The sequence below is a fragment of the Carassius auratus genome, chromosome 17 (genome assembly GCF_003368295.1).
Source record: "Carassius auratus strain Wakin chromosome 17, ASM336829v1, whole genome shotgun sequence".
Classification (NCBI taxonomy): Eukaryota; Metazoa; Chordata; class Actinopteri; order Cypriniformes; family Cyprinidae; genus Carassius; species Carassius auratus.
In genome coordinates this window covers 6,690,667-6,718,596 of record NC_039259.1, presented here as the reverse complement: position 1 = coordinate 6,718,596, position 27,930 = coordinate 6,690,667, and the positions used below count along the sequence as shown (strand labels likewise).

At 39.0% G+C, this 27,930-nt stretch overlaps 2 protein-coding genes across 3 annotated transcripts; both read left to right on the top strand.

The window, feature by feature from the left end:
• The first annotated feature begins 340 nt into the window (after positions 1–340).
• LOC113117051 (calpain-1 catalytic subunit-like) lies at positions 341–22,960 on the top strand. 2 transcript variants are annotated; one of them, XM_026285436.1, is made up of 14 exons: positions 341–478; positions 9,441–9,695; positions 9,861–9,933; positions 10,164–10,282; positions 10,400–10,533; positions 10,614–10,788; positions 10,974–11,048; positions 20,423–20,508; positions 20,668–20,742; positions 20,858–21,018; positions 21,199–21,365; positions 22,025–22,036; positions 22,147–22,355; positions 22,447–22,960. In XM_026285436.1, exons 2-14 carry the CDS (start codon positions 9,465–9,467, stop codon positions 22,469–22,471), a joined length of 1,542 nt encoding a protein of 513 aa, XP_026141221.1. In that variant the 5' UTR covers positions 341–478; positions 9,441–9,464; the 3' UTR covers positions 22,472–22,960. The 2 variants fall into 2 exon arrangements, with proteins under 2 accessions (XP_026141221.1, XP_026141223.1); XM_026285438.1 differs by lacking the exon at positions 341–478 and adding an exon at positions 805–940.
• Positions 22,961–24,627: 1,667 nt separating this feature from the next.
• On the top strand, positions 24,628–26,718 carry vcpkmt (valosin containing protein lysine (K) methyltransferase). Its single transcript, XM_026285439.1, has 5 exons — positions 24,628–25,050; positions 25,232–25,345; positions 25,699–25,771; positions 25,850–25,969; positions 26,190–26,718. Exons 1-5 carry the CDS (start codon positions 24,794–24,796, stop codon positions 26,295–26,297), a joined length of 672 nt encoding a protein of 223 aa, XP_026141224.1. The 5' UTR covers positions 24,628–24,793; the 3' UTR covers positions 26,298–26,718.
• The last annotated feature ends 1,212 nt before the right edge of the window (positions 26,719–27,930 follow it).

Below are 27,930 nucleotides of genomic sequence, written 5' to 3'. Positions count from 1 at the left end.
AGCAGAGTAGCCTACTGCATATAGTTTTAGTTATATTAGCTATAAACCCAAGCCTGATCTGAAACTCTGAGCTATTCATTAAACATTAACCCGAACCCAACCTGAAGGTATTTCGGGACCTGTCGGGCTCGGGTCGGGTGGCAGACCTATTAGTTAGTGATGGTAAATCTTTCAACATTTCAGCGCTCAGGGACATTGTTTAACACCACAACAGTAGTTGGTACTGACACATCTCTGGCAGGAAAGGATACTCAAACATTACATGACTTGGGTCTGGCTGTCTGTGACTAAGAAGGATGGGGGGAGGGACTAGTCCAACCCCCAGAAAGACAGTGAAGACCTCAGTAGTGGTTGTTTTTTAGCTGCTCTGGTTTAAGAAACAGCTCCTGTCACTTAATTTGCAAACAGGCCAAATAAATTTTTAGTTGCACTCTCTTTTTGAACTCAGTGGAAACAGAAGAAAACGGATCAATAAGTGGTAAGTTTACTTTTAGTTAAGAAATTTTCAGACAGATTTTAGACACTGTAGTCTCAGCACCAGCCTCATCCTGCACTTGATTGATTCTCCCTTGGAACTGGAATGTTACATGCTAGCAATGATAGTGCTTGTATTTGATAGGCATAGGAAATTAACTTTTCAGGATATTGGCCCTCTAAAAATGAAACTGGTTTAACAAAATGCAATACAATCACTCGCTTTAACCAAGTTTGTGTAAACTTATATTCCAAGTTTGTTGGCCTTTTTGCATTTCAGCTTTGTGAATTATTGAAAGTGTGCAACTTGAACCTAATTTAAAGGCCCAGGTACAAATTTTCTACTTTTGCTCTATCTCACACACTCCATTTAACAACTCCATTGACTGAGTCTGGATGGATGTTTCTGGACCTTTCTTTTCAAGCGTTCAGTCACTCGCACATGTTCTGTCCATTTGGGCTCAAGGTAAGTCATATGCCAGAATATTAGTGATTTGATTGAGTGATTATTCAGTCCTTTTTTTTCTTTAGGAAGACAGCAAGTGTCAATCAGTTAAGCTTTTAATGAGGGTATGTGCACCATCTTAGGTAGATAAATTGCTAATTTTAGAACCCAAACCTTGTCTCCCACTCTTTTACCCTCACCTTGATCTCAGCTACCCTAACTTGAGAATCAGACATTTTTGCGATAAAAGTTGGATGGAATACCTAAAAAAGAGATTTTTGATTCCTGATCAAAATGGAAGCAAATCCTAAAGATTTAATGATCCGATGTGAAAGTATGTGTTGAACCTGATAATGTTGTCTTCAGTTTCAGGTGCATGTTTCAAGAGATTCAGGGAAATGTACCAGTGGTGAACAACCAAACACTTTAACTTGACTTTTTAGGCAGTGCAAATCTGGTTGGCAAAAGCTATTTCAGCTAACTCAATCCACTGTTCCCCACATGATTGTATAGTATTATTGTAGTATTGCAAGTACTGTCATTTGCACATTATTAACACTTGACATCTGGCATTGTTTGCATTTAGTGTAAAGAAAAAAAAAATGTTGTTGTTTATTTAATACAAACAGTAGCTACCACTATTTATATTCCATTATTATTTCTGAAAGTGTGTTGATAGAAGATTTTGACGTAGTTTGCTGGGACTTAAAATAATTGGATTCTTATGAACTACTTTATACCCCATGACATGCCTGTTTATTTGTCAATACATTCTGCTAAAGGACATATAATTTTTATTATGTCGGAATATTCACATATTTCACTGGCTGTATTTCAGGGGGGTATTCCAGAAGGCAGGTTATGTGACATACCCAGGTATATTTAAAGTAAGGATGTGGATAAAGTCAGCTTTCGGTTCCAAAAACGGAGGTCACTTTCAAAGTAGCAACTCTCTAAATATAACCTGCTCCGGAGTAGGTTCTGTTTTAGGGACAGCTTACTTCAGTGCTATTAGTGTATGTCTGATCTACTGACCAGAGTCAAGTTGGCATGACAGATTGAGCACAATATTTTTTATTATTACAATATACAGTGCAATTAACATTTTTTTTAATTCTTTTTTTATTGCATATTTTTCACAATTAAAAAATTCAGATCTTCAAACTAATCTTAATATCACACAAAGACAATGCAAGTAATTACAAAATTCAGTTTCTAAATGATGATTTAATATATCAAGGGAGAAACACACAACAAAGATGAAGAAGAATTATCCACACAGAAGGAACAACTCAGCTTTAACACTGGACAACACAGAATGCACAAACTTGACTTAATAAAGGAGAGCTTGACAAGGGACAGGATGAACTAATAATGACATCTGATGAGTGGGGCGGGGCCAAGAGCCGTGGGAACAGATGGAGGGTACATGAGCTAGCTGGACGCTTCACGCTCCGGGCAGACAAGAGGTGGCGGATTGTGTCTTAACCAGGAACATAAATTAAGCATGCTTTCTGGAATACACCCCTGGTCAACTGAAACAGAGACAAATACAAGGCACCTTTGTCCATCCCTCACAATAATAGTCTAGAAATTAAAAGTGCTTTGTCTTTATCTGTGGGTCTTTTTTGTGCACATGTGTGTAAATCAAAATTTGCCAAGTCATTCAGTGGCTATAGAAAATTAGCTGAAATTGAGTTTAAAGTTAAAGGCTACTAGTTTTTGTAAAAATTCCTAAGTTAAAGACTCTTAACCATGATTAATTATGGTTGTATAGAGCAAAGGTATTTAATTTTGGTCCTTGAGTTCTATTTTCTGGCAGAACCCTTATGAAAAAGAAGTTTATGCAAGTGTGCTATTAGAATACTTCTTTTAAGCTAAATAGGAAGGTATGTGTGGTGAGTGGGGCGGGGCCGAGGGACGTGGGAACAAGGAGTGAGGCCGGCGGAATGATTGGGAAATCAGCGACAACTGCCCCCCACCGCCAGTCTCGAGTCCCACGTAGGAGATGGAAGGATATAAAACTGGAGCAACGATAGTGAAGGACGAGAGAGGACCAGGCCTGGGTCTTATGTGATGTTTTGCTTTTTATTTTCGCGCATCAGTCGCCCGTGAGGGGGTGATGTGCTGTTTTGTGTTTATTTTGAATTAATGTCTTTATTTGGATTGTCCGCCAGTTCCCGCCTCCTTCTTCCCGATGATTACAAAGGTTATATTATTACAGTATGCTTTTAGTTTTTACTTTCTATATACTTCTCAGAAATATACTCAAAATGACATTTAAAGGTGCCATCTGTCATGTCTGGCAAAAAAAATCAAGTCATACTCCGAATTCCATACCAGATGGGGGCAGTTTGCCTCAATAAAGTGAATTGGTCTACTCTAGAGTAACAAGCGAGAAACGGCATAGTCTCTATGGTCAGCCCCTACCTTCATAACAACCCTACAGCCATAGCCGAAGCCTAAGAGGACGTTTTGCCTCCAGAGGAACGTTAGGTGATGTCAAGTGATTTTGAAACATGACATCTTCTTCATGTAATCCCAGACCCACTTTATATTAAGTGGCCTTAACTACTATGTACTTACATTTTAATTAATAATTTAGTACAATGAACTTATTGTGTACATACATGTTTTTACATTGTACTTATATTTAAAAAAAGACGACATGCAATTACAACTGTATTTAATTTCTGTAATTACATTTATAATTACACTGTTGACCCATACTTCACACCTTAACCCACCCTTAAACTTACCCATACCTCCAACCCTCTCCCTAACCTTACCCCTATCCCACCTCAAAAGCAGCAAAAGTGTTTTACAATACAATATGAACACAATAAGTACATTGTACTTATTTTTTATGTAAGTACATAGTAGTTAAGGCCACCTAATATAAAGTGGGACCCTACTCGGACCCCTTCACCTTTACCAGTGAATATGTTCATATTCGTTTTGTTCATATAACATTTTGAGTTGTATATACACATTATTTGAATTAAATTAAGTTGACAGACAGCATTCTGTCAACATCATTGGTCAACATCAGACAGCTGATGTTGACGAAGCTAGCGCCAACCAACGTAACCAGAGCTGCCAACTCTCAAGCATTCACCGTGAGACACACGCAATTGACTCTTTTCACACGCTTTCACAACACACATCAGTTTTCTCACGCACAGAAAAACCACGAAGCAAAGAGGACACGGAGACCAACAGACTAGACAGAGCAGGTTAGTTATGAAATAAAACAATGGGTAAGTTATAGCTAGCTAATTATCAAATGCAGCTACGGTTAGCCATTGCTAACATTAGCACGTTTATCGAACAGCCTTCGATACATTTCTATGTTATAACTTCCTGAAAAAAAATACGCAAACATATAAAACCACCTTATAGCGAAATACTAACAGCATCTTACTTATAAATCCAAAAGAAATGTTGCAAGTTCGGAGTCGAACCTCCTTTCTTTCAAGTCCACCAGTTGTCTCCAGCGATTGAAAGCAGTGCGTATGTCACAGGTCGGAGTGGACCACAGATGTTGCAAGTCACGCCCCTTCCTAGTTTCCACCTCGAGGAGGTCCCAAAGCCACCCCAATGACCAGACACACCAAGCGTAAGTAATATTAAAACAACTTTATTTAAATTAATTAAAATAATTCAGGGAGGGGGAGGTAAATCTTAAAATTATCGTCTCTGTTCAGCAGGAGGAGAAAAGGGGCAGGAGAGGACTATGCGGCGAGGGTTAGTATGTCCACAGAGGGAAGAGGGGGACGGAGTTCCTTCGTCCCTTTTGAAAACCCTTAGTCTTCCTCTTTGGGCTTTTGTTGACTCGTGGCGCCCTTCTTTTCTCCTGAAGGCAGAGTGAAACACACAATGAATAATCGATCCGGTGAGAGTGGCTACCTGTTACTTGGCTCCATACGACTGGCTGATAAATGACTTGTTCCTCCGACCTCTTCGTACAGGGTGCTCGGGCGGCGCCTCCCCTTCTGCACACTCCGAGGTGAGTGCCAACCCGTGACACAGAACTCCAATGGCACTGCAAGAAAGAGGTCACTCAAACTGCGGGGGACAACACAGGTAGGTACTTCACAGGCAACTGGGGCTCTATTCTCACTTTAGTGATTCGTAGCAATGGACAAAGGTAGGTATTTCACAGGCAACTGGGGCTCTATTCTCACTTTAGTGATTCGTAGCAATGGACAAAGGTAGGTATTTCACAGGCAACTGGGGCTCTATTCTCCCTTTAGTGATTCGTAGCAATGGACAAAGGTAGGTATTTCACAGGCAACTGGGGCTCTATTCTCCCTTTAGTGATTCGTAGCAATGGACAACGGTAAGTATTCCACAGGCAACTAGGGCTCTATCCTCACTTTAGTGATTCGTAGCAATGGACAAAGGTAGGTATTTCACAGGCAACTGGGGCTCTATTCTCACTTTAGTGATTCGTAGCAATGGACAAAGGTAGGTATTTCACAACGGGGATTTTTCACCTAGAATACTTCTCCTGGGCGGTGGGCTTACGGTGAAATACTGCGATACAGTAAGTAGATGAACTGTCAGACCTGGAGTAGTAAATCGTCGTAGCGCAGGCCTCCACAGGGATTTCCTGTGCGTCGGGGAAAGTTAAACACTGTCGCACCGGGCCGAACGCTTCCCTCTCCTCTCTTCTATTTGCAGTTTAAGGGATCTGGACCGAGGCGAACCTTTGAAGAGGCTCCACAACAGGTAAAGTAAATCCACTCAGCTTATTTGCAACAGCAAAACTTCCTCCTTGCATATAGGTATAATATTGGCTTTTACTCACACCAGTCTTGCTTACGTGTATTCTTCACCACCGCTTCCACAGAGCCAGGGTATTCCGAAAGGGTCTAGACAGGACGTTACATTTGGGTCTCCATGCAGAGGTCGCAAAATGGCATATAGATGAAAATGGCGCTTCACCAGCCTCAACGGTCACTGGTCTCCCCCACGACTCATCCAGTCCAGGGTGGCTACTGACAACACAACCACAGCATACCACTGCAAGATTTCAAGTGTACACACTCACAGCAAAGACAAGGACTCACCCACTGCACTCCACACACTCGACGTGAAATAGGGTCAGAACCACGGTTTACTAGGACTTATCCTGGGGTTTCGTTGGGCGTTGTTGATAGATGAAGGGCCGGAGGAATAACGTTGCCGTCACGACTACTTGCGGTTCCCTGTACTCGTACTTCCCGGCTCACCCAAAACTCTGCTCCGTAATGGGGCCGCTGGCCTATTTACCAGATGCTCACAACATACGCTAGATAATGCACTCTCCCCAATGATGTACAATGCACTGTCCAATAGTACTCACAAATGAACGATAACACTCTTCCTTTGTCTCCTTCTAGCTGTCCAATCCTCTTCACACCATCGGTTTTCCGTTGCTGGAGATCGCCCTTGACGTTACTTCCGGTGAGTACTTCCTATGACTGTGACTCCAACACATCAGTAGTTTATATATAGATGGTCTCATCAAACATCAATAAATGTTGTATACTCAGCCCAGTTACTAGTGTCCTTGTCTCCTTCTTCACCCCGTGAAGATCCTCTGCCTTCACCAATGCTGACTCTGCCCAAACCTCTACACTGCCCGCCGGATCGGCCTGAATCGATTCAACTCAAACTGCTGTTTGAATTTCTGAGACTCTTTTTATACCCTTCCTGTTCTCTCCGTTGTCCAATCCACGATCGCCGCGTTTATTGCCCTCACCTGTGCCTCGTACAGCCCAATTTGCCTCTTGTAATATACGGGCCGGGCGGAAACCATCTTCGGGCGGAACCAACCTTCGCCACTTTTGGTTCCGCCCCCCCCCCCCAAAGTCACAGTGTGACACGTATGTTTACTCTGGTTCGGCTCCTTTTCTTATCGGATTTGATTTGTGATTCCGAGCGCGGTTGTTTCCCTGTAGCAGGTGGTGGTCTCTTGCCAAGGGCTTCAGCTATCCTTCCACTCTCTTCCCTGAACTGAAATAAAGTTGTGGGCTGTACTTTCCACACGACTGACATCAGGTTCAAGTACACCCACAAGCCGTGCGAGTTATTCGTGTATTGCAGGTTGGCTGGTGATTATGTTGCCCGCATACCGGCTCCCATGGCCGAAACTGGTATTACGACACCTGTCGGGCCGGGGCTAGTAATGCTAATGCTAATTAAGGTTGATATCTCTGCAGCACTATAACTTGACATTTTTTTAATGACATCATCGCTCCTATTTCTTCTCATTCTTTTGATGCATGTAGGTCATTTTTTTTTTATATTTTTACCTCAATTTTTACACATGGCACCTTTAAGCATACTAGACTTATACTAACAAAAATTCTAAATATATTTGAGCTTTACTCCTAGAATTTGTGTTTTCAGTGTTATACGGTAGAGGGTGCTAGTACATATCTTCTGCACAGAATTCCCAAATAAACACAAGTGAAGAAGAAAAAAGAAACACCCAATACTAATACATTATGGCGAGTGGGGCGGGGCTGAGAGGCGTGGGAACGAGGAGTGAGGCCAAGTGTAGTGATTGGAGATGCGCTGCACCTCTGCCCCACCGCCGGTATCGAGTCCCATGTAGGAGATGGAAGGATATAAAACTGGAGCGACTATATTGAAGGAGGAGGGAGGACCAGGCCTGGGCCATATTTTATGTTTTGGTTTTTATTTGCGCGCACCAGTCGTCTGCGAGGGGCTGGTGCGCTGTTTTGTGTTTATTTTGAATATTAAAGTGATGTTTGATTGTGCGCCGGTTCCCGCCTCCTTCTTCCGGATGAATATGAAGGTTTTATTATTACACACATGTAACACAATCTTCCGACTAGAAAAAGCATCAAAAGTGTTACATTATGGAATAAAATATTGCGAGAGAGGACCAGGCCTGGGTTTCTCTCGTCCTTCACTGTCGTCACTCCTGTTTTATATCCCTCCATCTCCTCCGTGGGACTCGAGACCGGCGAGTGTCGCAGCTGTCCCTCATCTCCAATCACTCCACCGGCCTCGCTCCTCGTTCCCACGTCCCTCGGCCCCGCCCCACTCGTCACACTTGTGTTTGGGCCGGCCTACTCTCACGTTGTCCTGAGACCCCGGCCAGGATACGTGATATATTCACGTGATATATACGGGATATATTTCAAACTATTGAGAAATTTAGTTTTGGTGATTTTTTCTGTAAAGCTGTTAGAACAATGTCATGCAAAGGCAATAGCTCTATCAGACTAAACAATGGGACCAAACAATGCCCGAGCTCTATAGGGGTGTTGCATCAGAGAGGGAAACACAACGGTTTGCAAAAGTGATGCTTGGCCAGCAGTTTGGCTGCAATGCATCTTGGCATACGCATAACCAATTAAAAATGCAGAGATGTCTAGAGACCTCTAAACCCCAACCCTACACCTAACCCTATTTCTAACCATATTAAACTTGTTGATCAGTAAAGGTGTCCTTGGAGGTCCTGGAAGGGAGCAAATGTTTTGAGCTTGGTAACAGTATAAGCAAGACCTTTTTTTGTATTCAATGTGTCAGTCTGTCCGAGAACACCACATTCAATATCAATAATAGGTATATTAAATACTTAGTAACATTTGTGCATGCAGTTCGTAAGTCGGGAAGAAGGAGATGGAAACTGGCGAACATTTAAATCAAACTTTAATAATAAAATAAACACAAAATTGCAGACAACTGCCGTGCAAAAACAAAACCAAAACACAAACTAAAACCCTGGCCTGGTCCTCTCTCATCCTTCACTGTCGTTTCTCCATCCTTTATCCTTCTGAAGCTCCTCCATGGGACTCGAGACCAGTGAGTGGTGCAGGTGTCGCTCTTCTTCAATTATTCCAACTGTCTCGCTCCGTTCCTTTGATTCTTGGCCTGCCCCACTCATCACAATTTATTTTGATAGTCCACTTTAGACATTCTACTAACAGTAAGGAACCTTGCAACTAAATGTCAACTAGGAATCAGAGTATTAGTAGTCTGTCTACTTAATATCTTCTAACACTTTATTTTGATAGGTCCACAACATTCAACATACTGAAGAAATTTTGCAAGTATATGCTTATTCTACTTACCCTAAACCCAACCTAACAGTCTACTCTGAGAGATAGTAGACATTAAGTTACAAATTAATGATAATTATTTGACATGTACTTATATTACAGTATATTAGAATACTCACTAAAATGGAGAGATCAGAAAAAACGTGTTTCTCCCAGTCCCAGTAACTTCCTTAATTTATTTTGTAATTTTGTCTGGTTAAACTACATAATGGTGGGTGGATTAAGTGTAAACTGCCTTTGCTAAAAATATGGCTTATTTGCACTTCTTAGAAATAGACACTCCCTTTGTTTACCCCAGTATTTCCATACTCAACATGGATTGGTCAAATTAAACTTTTAAAATTACTCTTTACAAAGGGTACATTGACTGCAGCCTTGTGCACTTCTGTTACACAAGCGTAATGCTAAAAATGTGAATGTATTTATTTTTCATTCAGGCAAAAGGATTTTCTGAGTGAAAAATGTCTCCCCATGATAAGTGCCAGCACAACCCAAATGAAGATGATGTGAATTCTCCTACAAGTCCTTTGAACTTCCTAGATCAGAAATTCCAGGAGCTGCACCAGAACTGCCTCACTGAAAACACACTCTACAATGATGAGTTGTTTCCTCCAGACAACAGCTCCATCGGCTTGTTTAATAAATTGCCATCTGAGGTGGACATGTCTCAAGTTGTGTGGAAGCGGCCATCGGTATGTAATGATTACAGAATTCTATGTATAGAAATATTCTAACGTTCTATCATAAAGTTATCTATTCATGCCTGGAATTATGAATTACAAATCTCTTCATTGTATGAGTGGCTACATGTCCATGTTTTGATACTGAAAGAATTGCACTCAATTTTCTCTTATCAGGAATTGGTGTCACACCCTAATTTAATTGTAGATGGCGTGTCCAGGTTTGACTATGCACAGGGAAGTGTATTAGGTAAGTTTGAGTGTATTCTGGTATCATTCTGTAGATGCTATGTAAACTATACAATGTTTGGTGGACCAATTTTTGTTATAAACATAGGTTACAACCCATGTCTATTCCTTATTTAAATTGCATTAAGCACAATATGATGTGGTGCTAGTAATAATATACACCATTACTTTTGACACATTTTGTACACATTTCGAATTTGACTTTAGATATGTACATTTTTATTTATTTAGGAAACTGTTGGTTCTTGGCTGCAATTGGGGCTCTAACTTTTGAGAAGGATATCATTAAACAGGTCATGCCAACTGAACAGTCATTCACCAAGGATTATGCTGGGATATTTCATTTTAGGGTGACTAAATTTAGAGTGATAATAGCTGATGGATTTTTCAACATTTATACACTGTCTCACATTATAATTTCTTGAGTACAAGAAATTAATATTTTCCATGTTTGTAATTTATCACAGTTCTGGCGATTTGGGAAATGGATTGATGTTGTAATTGATGACCAACTTCCTACTATTAATGATGAACTACTTTTTGTGCACTCAAAAACGTCTAATGAGTTTTGGCCTGCCTTACTGGAGAAAGCTTATGCAAAGTAGGTGAAGTTGAATAGCTAAAATTATAATTGACTTACAAATATGCTGAGGAGTGAATTCAAATAAACTGTCTTTACAGGGTGTGTGGGTCCTATGCAGACTTGCATTTTGGTTTCATATCTGAGGCCCTGATGGACTTTACTGGTGGAACGCATATGCATTATACACTGCATAAGGCTCCTGCTGATTTGTGGAAAATTATGGAATGTGCATTCAAGTCAAAAACGCTTATGGAGTGTGGCACTTATGCAGAGGTAAGAAAAAAACAAGGTATCATATATTTCCTAGATCATTCCAAGAACTGAAAATGTTAGATTGAATATAAATAGTCCTTATTGTTTAGTTTAATATTCTTTAATTAATTTTATACATTTGAATTTGACCTGCTATGTTCTTTTATTAAATATTTACATTTGTTGTTTTTTGTGTGTATCATCAGATAAAACCTGAAGCTATTGAATTACTTAATGGCATAGTTGCAGCACATGCTTACACAGTGACAGGGGTTTTTGAGGTAAGACCAAACAAGCATCTGGCCTTTTAGGTCAGACCTATATTCTAACTTTTGTAAATAGGGCACTTGCAAAATTGAATTTTTTTTTACCTTCATGAGGGCAGTATTATAGGCATTCATCAGTCTAGGGGAAACCATGGAGCATGTCTGTGAAGACGCAGGTTTGAAAAACACAGAAATGATGGCAGAGCAACAATAGAACGACAGTGCAAGGTCATTTATTTCCAATGTCCACAGTCCCAAAATACAAAAATTTTAACCAACACCAAATAAATAAATTAATAAATCTTTACAAAAAAATTACAACCAGTGCTTAGCTTAGCTAGTTTCTACAAAACATTCAAGGTTACGCATGTAACCATGGTTCCTCGAGGGAACGAGGCACTGCGTTGAAACGCTACGGGGAATGCGTTTAGCATGAGTGACTCTGAATAGTGTGTGTAATCTATCCAATGGAAGAGCGCGATGTCACGGGCAGCTGGCTTCAGCTTTGAGTACAAGCAAGTGCCATCAGGAGTGCCGAGAGTATGGCATCGAGGCACAGCGTCTCGTTCCCTCGAGGTACCATGGTTACATGCATAACCTTGAGACGTTCCTCTTCAGGAACTCGAGCTGTGTTAAAAAGTTACTGGCAAGTAGTAGCATTTGAGTAAGATTGGGGATCGTGAATAAATCCCTGCCTAGTGTGTATCCGAAGAGCACAGTTTAGGAAAAGAGAACAAAAGAGCCTGGAGTAACTGGCATATTTAGGCCATAAAATCTTGCGAATGTGGAGTGCATGGACCACCCCACAGCATTGCAGATGTCCAGCATACTTGTCCTGGCCAGGGACTACTAACCGAAGACGGACCCTGTCCCAAAATACTCTCGCCAGAACTGCCGGGAGCAGAGAAATAGGGGGAAATGCATATAGACGAAGCCTCGGCCAGGTCTGTACTATAGCGTCTAGTCCCAGGGGAGCTGGACGAACTAGAGAGAACCAAAGGGGACATTGCGATGTCTCTCGAGTCGCAAAGAGGTCTACCACCTAGATAGGTGGTTCTCTGAACTGGAGAAAATAAATTTTTCTTGCCGTTCAGTCTCATACAAAGCTCTCCCATGTGTGCGAGAATGACATCTCGATATTGAATCGCCATCTGCTCTGATTGAGCTAAAATCAACCAATCGTCGATATAATTCAGAATGCAGATGCACTGCATATGCAGAGGAACCAGAGCTGCATCTACATATTTCGTGAACATGCGGGTTGATAGTGCAAGGCCAAAGGGAAGTACTCAATATTGGTAAGTGTCGGAAAGTATACCTAGCATTGAGGAAACTTGTTTCATTAACTTGGATGTATAGTTAGTACCCTGGTCAGTCATCTCTTTAGGCAATCCTACTCAAGAAAACAGTTGAACCAGTGCATTCACAGCCTGCCTTGCCTTGATGTTTCTAACAGAAAAAACTTCTGGATAACGAGTAGCGTAATCAGCAACAACCAAAATTACAAACGTATTACCTGTTCTGCTCCTTTCTAAAGGGCCTACAATGTCCATTGCAATACGGGAAAACGGTATGTCAATAATAGGCAAGTTTACCAGAGGTGTTCTGTCACTCTTTTTAGCTGGTATAACCAGCTGACATTCTGGGCATGATTTACAAAAATCAATAACGTCAGTATAGAGCTTGGGCCAATAAAACCTAGTAGTAATTCTAGACAGTGTTTTCTGCTGGCCTAAATGTCTTGCTCACGGTATTGAATGACCCAATTGTAACACCTTTATGAATTAATACTGACGCAGTATTGTTAACCTTAGCTTTTTCAAAAGCAGTTTATGAGTTTCATCCTGTCTTTTCAACTGTCCAAAATCATGAGGAATTTGCTCAAGATCATGTGTGTTGGGTTTTGGCAAGTTTTCAATTATTTCAGTACCAACAACTTTAGCATGACGTTTCTCTCTCTTAGATTTTCTGTTTTTTTGGAACTACATTTAAAAGGTAAATCTTGCATCAGCTGTTTGCTGACCTCATCCCGATTAGCCTGTGCTCTTGTTACCACCATAGCCTCTGCTACACTTTTCTTACTCAACAACAAATCCTCTAACACATTAAGGGGTAAGGGGTTTTATTCACTACCCCCACAGTTAAACCATAGGCCTGGCCTCTGATTTCTATCATAATCCCAGTTTTGGGATACTCTTTTTCATCACCATGAATACAGCAGACCCTCAACTTGTCATGGTTCAGCCTATTAAACCTTCCCACAATTTCTGTTCTCACTAATGTCTGACTTGAACCTGAATCAACCAATGCTTTAAACAACGTGTTTCCAATCATCACATCAATTACCATGTCAGTATTCAATTCAATCTCATTCAACTTCACTGAGTATCTTAATTCGTAACACTGACACTCAGCTTTTTATGGCCAGAGTGGCTGCATGAATGACATATAATTACAGACCTTCTGTTGTACTGACCAACTCCTGCCTGCTTACTGTTACTCAAAGTAGAACTAGTTTGTATTGTTCGATTAAACACATCAACATTTTTCGGACTAATGCCCCTATCCTCCCCAGACTTACCGGTTGAGCTGTGATTGAAGTCTCACCATCGCCTCGGCTGATTTAGAGATCACCTGGCAGCCATGAATGTTTCTGCCATTTCCGCCGCTTGCTTACATGAAGTAGGGCCATTCTGTTTCACCCACGTTCTTACTTCTGGATTCAGCTTTTTAAAGAACTGTTCCAGCACTATCTGATCACCAATCTCTTGCGTGGTTCGTCCCGAAAGGACCATACACTTTTCACACAGGTCTTTCAATCTTACATACAATTCCTGCGGAGTTTCATCATCTCTTAAACTGCATTCTCTGAAACGTTGTCGAAGGTTTCTCGGTTAGTTTCAAACTACACAATCATAGTTCAGTGAATCATCAGGTGCCATGGCCACATAATCTGCTCTTGCCTTGCCAGTTAGCAATGGTAACAGATGTAACAGCCCGTCTTGTCTTGGCCATTTGTATGCTTGAATATTATGTTCGAAAGATGTTACATAATGCGCAATGTGCTCATCACTTGACCATGGTCGCATTCTCGGGCTGTTGTCATCTGGGATGAACAGTTGAAGCAGAACTCACTCCTGTAGTTGCTGATGTATCACTCACCCCGCCACACCTTCTGCCCGTTGTTCATGTCTTTCTCAATAAACTTCAGACTGTAGTTGTACTAATTAAAGCATTCGGTATTTATGCACGTGACGCTGCGCTTCCTTTTCCAGCCGTTCCTCTCTTTGTTGACCATGTAGAAAAGTTTGAAGCATTGTAGCATTCGTGCATTCTGAAACCTGTCGATGACTGAGTTGGCAGCATCACCGAACAGGCCAGAAGGCTGAAGCAGGACGTCCATAAGGCTGACCCTGTCTTTCTCCTTCATCTTAGACAGGGTCAGCCATAAATGTCTCTCCGCGGTCACCATGGCTGCCATAGACTGCCCAATCACTCGGGTGGCCTCCCTGGTGGTGGGATCTGTCTCAACTCTGACACATTGTCGGACCTCATCTCCTCTCCCTCGTCTAACTCTTTTAGCAGGTCGGCTTGGTACACCTGTAACACCGACATGGTGCACAGACATGCAGCAGCTTGACTTGCTGCCACATACCCTTTGCCCACCAAAGCCAAAGTTGTTCTGAGTGGCTTGGAGGACAACGCCAGAGCCTTCAGAGATGATGCAGGCCCAGGGGACAGATAGCTAGCAAGCATCTGTTCCAACCGTGCCAAGGTGGTTGCCTCCTCCATTGAAAGCGTTTGTCGAGCTTACTCTTCTGCGAATCAAATTTTTTTTTTAGCGGGGCCAATCGATATTGAGCTTGGCCAAAGCGCGAGTAGCCACATCTAAGAGCTCCTCATATTGTGGTGAGTGGGGTGGGAAATCCCCGCTGACAGTCTCCACATCAGCCTCCTCAGAGAAAGAGAAGCGGAGTGTCGATCCCTCTCCCTGGGGGGAAGAAACCACAGAATATGCTTCCGAACGCAATGATATGGGGCGCCGGATCTGGCCGATGTGGAAGGAGATAGGGACTCGCCCATCTCCATTCCCTCTGCCAGATCCACCTGCGAACCCCACGAGTGCAGCTGCTGCCCTGCTGCTGCAGTCGCCCCCCTCGAGAGCTGACTCCGTGTGCTTCAACCCCTGGTAGACCACGCACAGACTGCATGTATCCCCATAAAAATCATAGGCAGGGAGGAACACACAGCCTGAAATGCGATCTGGATTCACCTTTCATATGTTTAGATTTTGCCTTGCTCTTAGACATGTTTCTGGAGCTCTACGAGACAGACAACAGTAAATAAACTCACAAGACAAACTGAGGACATTCACACACAGACTGCTTGCTGAAAGACGCAAAGCTGAGGCCAGCTGTGTGGCACATGGTTTTATAGTTTCCTGGTCGCTTATGTCACCCCACCTGTGACGTCACGCTTTTCCGTTGGACAGATTACACACAGTATTCAGAGTCACTCACACTAAACGCGTTCCCTGTAGCGCTTTGATGCAGCTGGAGTTCCTGAAGAGGAACAAGTTTTTTCACTGGCATGGCTTGCACTACCAACTGTCCTCCTCAACTTCCTCCTTCATAATGAGAAATTAATCAACCCTTTTATAGCGTAAAGAGAAAAGAGAGCAACCATTTAAGGGTAAGTACAAGGTAAGGAATACTTTTTCAACCATCTACAAAAAGGCAATTTAATGGTACATACATTTCTCACGGGTATACAAGTCTTGATTCAAACTATGCATGCATTATACTTGATGGTAAACAGTTAAGATATAAATCAAGGACATTTTTCCCTGTTCCCCCTCCCCACACATAACCAGAGTCAGCTCCAGAGTCCACTCAAGTCTTCGAGTTCATTCCAGAGTTCTCTCCAGTCTGAGACTGCTTCAGAACACACTGAAGTCTATGAGTTAATTCCCAAGGTTGCTCCAGTCTCGAGTTCATGTACCACTTCAACTTCTCTCTAGTCGGTGGTATCCACTCCCAAAATCTCTCACGGTCATCTGTCTCATAAGCTCTGCTGCAGTGCTCTTCAGCTCTGACAGTCCACGGTGGGGATCTTTGGTCCCATCTGCCATACTGTGGTGGTCGTCTGTTTTGCCATGGGGATCTTCGGCTCAATCTGCTGTGCTGGGGTGGCCTTTAGATCCACTCTGATGGTATTCTGCTCCACCCTGGCCCCCTGTGCTGCTGGCCCCACCCTGGTTCCCTGGTCTACCTTTGGCTCTCGGCCATTTTCCACCACATGGGCCTGGCCCACCATCTCTCCCCCTGATCCACCTCCATTCCACCTTGCCCTTGACAGCCACTAGAGGGCACTCCTCCCAGATCATTGCTTCTTGCATTGGACTTCAATTCTAATCACCCTTTGCCCAAACTATCAAGTCCCATTGCTGCCTCCAGATGTGTGTGATTTTTAGCTCACCAATATATATATATATATATATATATATATATATATATATATATATATATATATATATATATATATATATATATATATATATATATATATAAAAATATTGCCGTTAATCTATTCTTAAAATTGGGTTGGGAGCTGGGTCTATACTAAGAGAGCTATGATGAGTTTCACCTTGATATTTTAGCGCGGATGTATAGGCCCACCTAGCCGAATGTTTAGGGGCCGAGAACGAGTCTTTAAACCTGTGTGTATGCCTACTGTAAAATTACATCAAACGTGACGTGCTAGCATGGATGCAACTGAAGCCGCCGGGTTTGCTTCAGGGATTTTATTATTTTTTTATAAAAGAAGCTTCCCAATGGAAACCTCGAGAAGACGCACGCCTGTTTCACACATACTCCATCTGCAGTGCCTATGCAGTCCGCATGAACACTAGAATCCGTTAACATGGGGGCATAAAAATTCATGAAACGCATACGCACTGCAGACGGACTGTGTGTGAAACCGGTGTAAGGTTGTTTGCACCTTGTGCAATGTGGAATTTGATTACAGCTTTTTCAAGCAGTTTGTGATGCATTTTGGAAACAGGAGATGGTCTAATGCACCACCTGTCTTGAGAAACCCATTCTCAAAGACTTAACGTTACTTTTAGTCATTATTTTATTTGGGTAGCACTGAATGCCTTCGGCAGAATTCAAATGAGACATTTTAATCTAGATTAATTTCAAGATTACAGTGAGATTAATCTAGTTCTAAAATCTAAAAAAATATCTAAGCCCACCACTAATATATACACACAGTTATGTGCAAAAGTCTTAGGCCACTAGTATTTTCACTAACAAAAACTGGTTTTAAGTCAGTTATGTTCTATTTTTTGCTGTAGTGTTCAAGTAGGATATACAGTTTGTATCAGTTTACATTTACAAACATTATTCTTGCTATTAAATGTAATAATACAATGAGATTTTTGTTTGCTCCACACAGAAATCAGATTTTACCATCATCCAGTCTGACTGGAATAACATGAAGAAACAGAACAAACTGAGACAGACTTAATCCAGAAGAACTGTGGCAATGTCTCCAAAACGCTTCAAGAAACCTGCAAAGCTACAGTACTGTGCAGTTTTAGACACTTGTGTAAAAATTCTGTGAAGTGAGGATGCCGTCAAAAATAATGAATAGTGAAATAAATAGACTTTACTAATGAACTTCTATTAACTTATCTAAATTAAATCAACATTTGGTATGGCTACACTGGGTTAAAAACAATTGGTGCACTTGCGCTTTGTTTTTCAAGTAGTTTTGCAAGTAGGCTCCTGAAGTATCTTGAAGACATTGCCACAGTTCTTCTGGATTTAGTCTGTCTCTGTTCATTCAGTTTCTTCATGTTATTCCAGACAGGCTGGATGATAGTGAGATAAGATCTCTGTGTGAACAAAAATCTATCTGGTTTATTACAATTAATGGCAAAAATTATGTTTGGAAATGACTTTATATTAGTCATCAATCGACTATATGAAATGTCAGATGATCCACATAAGTCTGGGGCGGGGCAAGTGCGTCAAATGCGCTGCCAATTTTAATGTGTTTTATATATATATATATATATATATATATATATATATATGTATGTTTGTGAAAGAATTGCTCTATGTCTTTGTTTTTGCTAGTGACCAATCTGTTTCATCTTGTGTGATGCTTTCTGGCTTCTTGCCTCATGTCGATTGTTAAATGCTGCAATTGGATCTTCCATAGAGTCCAAGTGTTTTCTGGCACATTTTTACAAATCTACATCTTCTACAAATCTTAGAACTATTTTATAGCGATTCTTATCATGTGTTCTGCATCACAGAGGCAGTGCATGCATTTTGTGAATGTGTGAAATTCTACACATAGCTATCAGTATTTATAGTGTACAAAAGCAGATTTATTAGAAAGCCAGACTAAGAAACCAACTAGAGTAGAGATAAATTGCAAAATAAATAAATAAATAAATAAAAAATTGTGGTTGCTTGGTTTGAGGTTGTGGATTTTTTTTCAATGCTTTTTTGAGTTTTTCTTTTTTTTCAAACTCTTTTTTTATTAGAAGCAGCATGTAATAACAGAGATACATCAACAATAGACAACAGGGGTACAACTACAACAGTAAATGATACCTGAATGTACACACATAAACATAATCAAAAGATTTATACAAAATCTTAAATCTCTCTGACTCTTTGGAGCCACTGTTCATGTGTGGGCGGTTCCAGCTTGAGCCATTTGGACGTGATACATTTCAGAGCTGCTGCAAATAGTATCTGAAGTAAGTAGTTCAATCTCCTTTCCTTCACACCCTCAGGTATTGCCCCTAAAATAGCCACCACTGGGTCAAAAGGGATATCAATGTTAAATACAGTATAACTTTAAGAGCTCTATTAACCTCTTCCCAAAATGGTTTCAGCTTTGGGCAAGACCAAAAGATGTGAGTATGGTCGCCTTGTTGTGCACCACAGTTCCTCCAGCATTCACTAGAAAGCCCTGCTTCCATCTTTGACACATTTTGTGGAGTGCGGAAATATCTAGTAATAATCTTCCATTTAAACTCTTTCCATGTGTTTGAATTAGTCACCTATGAGCCTCTAGACATATATCTGACCAATCCTCTTGAGTGATCGCCTGTTGTGTTTCAACCTCCCATCATTCTTTTTAAAGCAAAGAGTTACTTGAGTGACCCGTCAGCATACTCTGAAATAGTTTAGATATAACCCTCTTATTGGTGTTCCCCATTTGTATATTCATCAATATTTTCTCTATTTTGTTTGGGTTAGCAATCCCCTCCCAGTCTTTGTGTTTTGTAATGAAATCTCTAATTTGTAGATATCTATAAAAGTCTACTTTCGGTATGTTAAATTCTCTTTGCAATTGTTCGAATGGCCTTTACTAATGAACTGATGTATAAAGTTGAGTCCATAATTTATCCATTTTTTAAAACCTAAGTCTAATTCAAATGGTAAAAATGTTTTTATTGTACTTATACTAGATAAAGGGGAGATGGAATGAGTAAATTTCAATGATGACTGTACCTTATTCCATATTTGTCAAGTAATTTTTGTCCATTTACCTAATACCATTTTGTCAGCATTAACCCTTATAAAAGGAAGTGAGGTCAAGGGGTATTGACAGAGACTTTTCTCTATGTTTAGCCAGCGTGTGTCGGTGTTATCCTTCAACCATGTCTCAATTGGTTTTAGCTGTGCTGCCCAATAATAATATTTAAAATTTGGGAAGCACACTCCTCCATCGGTTTTCATAAGCTGTAAGGTTTTGTACTTAATTCTTGGCCTCTGCCCTGCCCAAATAAATTTAAAAATCTGTTTATCTAATTTGGCAAATACATTATTTGGAGTTTCTATGGGTAACATTTGAAAGGGGTAAAGAAGTCTAGGTAGTATATTCATTCGTACGCATTCCACCCGACCTAGGAGAGATAGGGGAACTGCTGACCACCGTTGCAGATCTTCATAGATGCATTTAAGTAGTTTGGGTTGTTTGCTACATATAGGTTTTGCAATAAGGGGGTTATAAAGATCCCCAAATATTTGATGCCCTCTTTGGGCCATTTAAAGCCACTCAATTTTATAACCCTCTCAGATATTTGGCTTCCGATATTCAGAGCTTCAGTTTTGTCTAAATTTATTCTATACCCTGAATAGTATCCAAACTTGGTGATTAGTTTTTTAAGTCGAGGTATTGTCAATTGAGGGTTTGATAAGTAGAGTAGGACATCAACTGCGTATAATGAGATTTTATGCTCCTCTCCACCTATCACAATGCCCTTTATGACAACGCTTTGAGTTTTTCTTTTTTAATCAATTTAACAAACTTTTAAGAATTATCTAAAACTGACTTTGATTTCTGGCTTTGTAAAACAGGTGATGAGTGACGAAAATCCAGTTCAGCTGGTAAGATTGTTAAACCCATGGGGCAGAAAAGAGTGGCAAGGAGACTGGAGTGATGGGTAACGATTACAGTATCAGCTCAATTTAGACAGACACAAACTCAGCTGAAAATCATACATTGCTTGAACACATCATGCCATATCACTTTACATGCTTAATATTCTTTTCTGTGTATTTGTTACAAAATAGCACAGATGATTTGTTTATACATTTTACAGATCACCCTTATGGGAAAAAGTTTGTGAGGAGGTCCGCAAAAATTGCCATGAAGTTTTAAATAATGGGGAGTTCTGGTGAGTATGACCATGTTATGTACACACACTCTCTCACATCTGAAGTGAGAAATGACTACCTCATATACAATGTATTAAAATCGCATTTTACTTCGAAATATATTTTTTACTGCAGGATGTCAATGAAAGACTTTACCTACATTTTTGCAAACATAGACATCTGTTGTCTCTGTCCTGATTTCCTGGATGGCTCTACTGAATGTCACTGGACCTCAAAAAGAAATTTTGGCAGATGGAATGATGGGATTTCAGCAGGAGGTGACATAATCAAGACAGGTATTATTACTGTATGAATATGTATATATTTGCACATAAAGCCCTATCAATCAGTTCCAGCATAGCAAAATGATAATAAAACCTTAAAGTATAGTGACAGGGCTTGTAAAATTAAGACAGAACTTGAAATAAATGCATAGAAAATGAAAATTATGTACAAATCTTATTTTAATGCTATAGAGACTTTCTGGACAAACCCTCAGTTTCGGGTGAAAATTGATGAGCTTAATGAGGAATGCGCTCGTGGCCAGCGTCCTGAAAATATACTGGTGTCCCTCATTCAGAACCATGAGAAGAGAAACAGAAAAAGCCAACAAAATTTAAAAATTGGCTTCTATGTTTTTGAGGTCAGTATTGTGTATATTCATTTTCAAGAAACATCTAAAGACTCATCTTTTTCACCAGCACTTAACCAACTAAAACTAGCGCTTTTCTTTCTTTTCTTGTCTTTCATAAAAAAATAAAATAAAATAAAACCTGGCTATGTGTTCTGTACTAGACTAACTGAGACTTGTCATGGCACTTGTATAATGTTGTTGAATTTGTATGTGCCATGGTTGTGGAATGGTTACATTCTAACAGAAGAAGTGTGCCTTCAAGGGTTAGTTCACCCCAAAATTAGCTTGTGTTTAACTCACCCTTCAAACATCCTATAGTGTAAATGACTTTCTTCTTTCAGATGAATACATTTGGTTTTATTGTGCACTTTATTTGACTACTTGTGGACTGTTCAACTGCAACACCTGCTTACTGCAATGATAAAGCTTGGAATAGCCAGGACAAATTTTTATATAACTCCGACTGAATTCGTCTGACAGAAAAAAAGTCATATACACATATGATGCTTAGAGGGTAAGTAAAGCACAGTCTAATTTTCATTTTTGGGTCAAATAACCCTTCAGCTGCTTTCTGAAAGTCGTGACCGTCTCAGCAATGACATGTTTTGTGCATCAACTGCAATATCCCTTAAATTATGTTATGCCTTTTTTTCTCCTCTCTTTCACAGATACCACTCGAGGCAAGTGCAAATCAACATAATGTTATACTGTAATGGCCCTTTCAAGATTTTGTTTACATGCATCCATTAATTTAAATAAACTAAAGACATATTTTATTATTCTCTTTTAGATGAGAAGTCAAAGTGGGAGGTTTTCATCAGAGTTCTTCATTGACAGAAAGCCTGTGGAACAGACTGATAAATTAAAATACTTTAGAGAGGTGATGAAATTCTTCAGGCTGGAGCCGGGAGAGTATATTATTGTACCTTGCACAGAGAATCCTGGTGAAATTGCCTCCTTCATCTTGTCTGTTTTCTCAAAGAATGAGACACACTTGAAGTAAGTTGTGATGCAGTTTAAAGAATTGGGTGTGCTTTAGACATATATTTAGAGTAACCTGAAATCACGGAAGTTTTTCTCTTTCCAACAGACATATTCAAGAAACTCCTGAGTAGAATGGAGACATTTTTTGATTAGGGTGAGGTAAACATTTATTGTCTGCTGACTTTATTACTCGCTCTGAATAAACAAGCTGAAGCATATACTAATATACAATAATATACACAAGGTGCACAAAAAAACATTATGCTAAAACACAACATAAAAAAAAATGCAATAAACATTCATTAAACAACAGATTGTTGTTTACATAAAACCCTAATGTACATTACTGATAAAAAAAACTAAGAAACATAGGTCTAGGGATATCAATTTACAGTTTTTGATTTTAAATCTTAAGTTGATTTGTTCTAAAAAAAAAAGTATTTTACTGTAAAACTGAAAAATCTACATGAAATGTGTAGTTTAATGTGTAGTGTAATTTACTGTTAACCTATTCATATTTTTCCCATAGCATTTTTACAAGATTTTACACTTTACTCTCATTTTTCGCAGTGTACTGTATGTTTCCTGCAAAGCTTTGCTTATTGTTCTCTCTCTTTTTCTTTATGAATAAGCTTTTATCACTGGCACATGTCCTTGTATTGCATTAAGGTAGAACTGTAATACACTAATGAAAATTTATACAGGAGATGATGCAAGTGATAACTGAGGAGGCATTTAAAACAGTTGACGTCAAAGAAACAACTATCCCCTGAAAAAGCTTAATTTAACACCCTGCTGCCCCAGCATGCAGACTCAAATGCCTGGGTGGGTTTCATGCGAGTCTTCATTGGGGCTCGAGGAAGAGGGTTGGTAACCACTGATCAAGGGAAATATGTTCCCAAAATAGTCACAGTACAGTATACAGTACAGTATACATGAAGGTGTTGGGTCCAATATAGGGTCCAAGCCAGGATGTGCTTAAAATGCCTTGCTGAGCTCTCCCATATCCCCACAACCCTAAAAGGAGTGTCAGTAAGCAGCTAGCAGGAAGGTTCGCAATAATGATGCATGGCGATCAGCAGCATATTGTTAGCACTGCAGACAGCACAGCAGAGAACTGCTGATCTCATACAAATTATCTTGCTGAACACGGGCAGCAGTGGATCTTTGTTAACAGTAAATGTCTTTGCGTCATCAGATTTCAAATGCTATTCTGGATGGTCTCCCTCTTCTCTCTCCAGCAGCCATGGTGACTATAAAATAAAAGCTATCCATGCTTGGTTTGGTACTTTGCACATACGTTGGGAAGTGATAGTGATGGTCCAGTTTCCTTGTAAAGAATTTAAATAAAGAACATAGAGAGAGAGAGAGAGAGAGAGAGAGAGAGAGAGAGAGAGAGAGAGAGAGAGAGAGAGAGAGAGAGAGGATTTCTAGCAGAGAAAGACAGGGCTTAGTGATGCTGAAATTTATTTGGCCAGAATATGCGAAATTAAGAAGTGAAAGGTAAACAAGCATATTTCCATTTTCTAAGTCTAAGTGATGCCGTCCATATCATAGTGGATTGCTAAAAAGTGTGGACCTTTCCAGTTGGGAGAAGTTAAGGGTCAAACAAACTCCTTCTACAAGCCTGTATGAATGTGTCTTCGCGGACATCTAGTGGCTTTATATAAAACTACAATATGACGAAGAACAGCAACAACAAATCCAATCATTATTTACAGCAATCACAAAACCGTCCACACGTCACGTAGGCTTTCGTGTCACAAATAAGTATTAACATAGTGGCACGTATTAAAAATCTCATCTGCAACTTGGAAGCTGTATTAAAATCACTAACGTGCAGCAGACTATAGCTTATGTTTGTCTGCAAATGATCTGCTACTACTGATCAAGAATTTCGGGAAATTGTATACGCCACTGAGCTCAATAAAATTTCTTCGTCCCAAAATTTAATTAGGGCCATTTGTTGTTTGCGGAGATTATAAGTGTATTAAATGTAAAAATAATAAACAATAAAAATGACTCTGATAAAGAATAACTGTAGAACCAATATGTGTACAAAGAGCATAATTCTAATGAATCCAATTAAAGTCGACTGACTAGGTTTTTGTTCTTTTCCTTATTTATTTATTTATATTTTTTTTGTAGCAAATGGCTTCCAAAGATTAACAAGGTAAATTTTCTGTTATTTTCATTTTAGAAATTAGTTTTATCTCACGTAAAATACCACCAGCTACAAATAAAATAAATAAAAAATAATAATAAAATAAACTCATAACCTTAAACACCATACATTACATAAATAATCATAAACCAGTATTATTAGTCTGTTCTGTCTTTCAGTTTTTATACAGTCTATGCTATCAGTAGAGAAGAAAGGAAAAAAAGACATCGCGAATCGGAAGACACGTAGATGCGTGACGTAGAATGTGTTGAGCGAGCTAAGAAAGAACATGGCGGCTGACGAGGACTCGGAAGATTATTTTGTTAGAGAAATAGAGAAAAATGACGGGTCTGTTTTAAGAATGTATCAGTGCAGCAAAGGGGACGTGGGCTGTGTAGTATGGGACGCTGCTATAGTCCTGTCAAAGTACCTCGAAACGGAACAGTTTTGCAGTGTTCAGTCTGGAGTCAGTACGTGGTCCTGTAAGAACATTATTGAAGTGGGCGCAGGAACAGGACTCGTGGGTCTCGTGGCCGCGACTCTGGGGTGAGTTATGAATCCTGTGCATATCAGCTCCTCTGTTAAATTAAAATTACAATGTGTGCCATTTAAGAAAAAGTATGTTCTGAAAGTTGTAGGAATGCATTCTTCTTTCTGAACATTATCAGAATTATTCACAAATGTGGTCCCTTTAAAAGTGTATTAATGAAGTGAATAATGTGCATAGGGCAAATGTCACAGTGACAGATCTGGAAGACCTGCAGCCTCTCCTTCAACTAAACATCAAGAAAAATCAGCATCTCATCCGGACAGGCTCAATCACAGCCAAGGTACTGAAATGGTTTGTACTACAGTTTATCCTACAGTATCTTTTAGATATTGAAATATTTTTTATCTTTACAATAAAATAAATTGCATTCAAGTTGCAATTTTTTTTTTCTATTCAATTAAATAATTTAAATTAGGGCACACTAAACACACACGCACAAACATATAGTTATATACCAAAATAATAACAAAATAATAATAAAAAGCTTTCATCCGAGTACAGTTGGTAGCATAGTTCACCCAAAAATGAAAATTCACATTAATATATTTGTATTTAAAAATGTCTCCGTACAATGAAAGTTATTTTATTTCATTTAAATGAATGATGTAATAATGACAACTTACGAAACATTTTCCTTTTAAAAGGGGAGGAAATGTCGAAGAATTTCTCCCTCATCCTCATTATATTCTGATGGCCGATTGCATCTACTATGAGCAGGTACTGTAACTATGAATATTGCACAATAATTTATTGAATTTTCTCCACACAGCAAAAGCCGTGTTTTCTATTCCACAGTCTGTGGAGCCACTGGTGGAGACTCTGAAACTCTTGGCTGGACCAGAGACGTGTATCATCTGTTGCTATGAGCAGCGCACGGTTGGCGTAAATCCTGAAATAGAAAAGAGATTCTTTGAGGTAAGAGAATCAAACTGTAAAACACTAAATGGTTACATTATCATATTTAGTGGCACATGTTAATGAGAGTGTATTAGACCAGTTGGTCCTTGAGCTCCAACTGCAAGTAATGGTTATGCCGATTGTTTATATTTAATTGTATCAGTTGAAAGCCAGTTAAATGCATCGGCATGCTAAATCTGCTATTATTTTATTCCTCATAAAATACTTTGTTTCACAGCTACTTCTGCAAGAATTCCAGTCAGAGGAGATCCCACCTGAGAAACAAGACCCCGAGTTCAACAGTCCTGACATTCGCATTCTCCACCTGCGACGAAGAGTCGACTGAATGGCTTTATTTGCTCCTCTGTTTGAAATGACGAGGATGGGTTGGGTGTGTTTGTGTTTCAGTGGACTGTGGTGGTGTTGGTCAGATGTTTGACACTGAACCATATGAATACAAACTGTTTTTAAGTGCTTATCATGTGGTACGGGAGGCCGGCCTTAATGTGAACTTATGGGTCTTTGCAGACAAACACAGTTTAAGTGAATGGTTCTGTGTGTGTTAAACTGGCAACAATAAATCTCAAATGTGTTTTTAAGATACCGATTTAGAGAATGTTCAACTGAGTGTAATCTGTTAATAAACATTTTCTAAAATGAAGAAAAAGTAACTGAAAAACCTTTAGAACCCTAACCCAAGTATAATAAAAAAAAAAAAAAATTCTTAAGATTTAAGTAACTATGTCTGGATGGAGACATACTTTGACTAATTGCAATTGTTGAGATTTGAAGCATCTATTAATTATGTTTGTATTTAAATATTTGGATCATTATTAATAACAGAGGCAGATGTGTCAATTTCTCTTTATCGTGATTCAGTGATTAAAATTTGGGGCACTTGGAAACATTAAGTGTTTTATGTGTTAAATTGATATATAAATTAAAATTTTAAATAATGGGGATTTATTTTATTGTGGAAAGTGTACAGTTAAAGTATGTATGTATATATATATATATATATATATATATACACATACACATACATATACAGTACAGACCAAAAGTTTGGAAACATTACTATTTTTTATGTTTTTGAAAGAAGTTTCTTCTACTCATCAAGCCATGCATTTATTTGATCAAAAATACAGAAAAAAAACAGTAATGTTGTGAAATATTATTACAACTTAAAATAATAGTTTTCTATTTGAATATATTTAAAAAAATAATGTATTCCTGTGATGCAAAGCTGAATTTTCAGCATCATTACTCCAGCCTTCAGTGTCACATGTAACATCCAGTCTGTCATGATCATTTAGAAATCATTCTAATATTCTAATGATTCATTATGAGTGTTGGAAACCGTTCTGCTGTCTAATATATTTGATGAATAAAAGGTTACAAAGATCTGCATTTATTAAAAAAAAAGTACAATAATATATTTTCTTTACTATCACTTTTTATCAATTTAACACATCCTTGCTGAATAAAAGTATTGATTTAATTTAAAAAGAAGAACAAAAAATTACTGACCAGTAGTGTATATTGTTATTACAAAATATGTATTTTAAAAAACAGCGTCTTTTTTTTATTATTCATCAAAGTATCCTAAAAAAGTATCACACGTAATAGCTGATAATATTAAGCAGCAGAACTGTTTCCAACTTTGATAATGAATCATCATATTAGAATGATTTCTAAAGGATCATGTGATAATGATCCTAAAAATTCAGCTTTGCATCACAGAAATAAATGATAATTTAAAGTATAATAAATTAAAAAAAAATGTATTTAAAATTGTAATAATACATCACAATATTAATTTTTTTCTGTATTTTTGATCAAATAAATGCAGGCTTGATGAGCAGAAGAAACTTCTTTCTAAAACATAAAAAATATTAATGTTTCCAAACTTTTGGTCTGTACTGTATATATATATAGGGATTGTCTTTTGGATAAATAAATATATATGTTAAGTTATG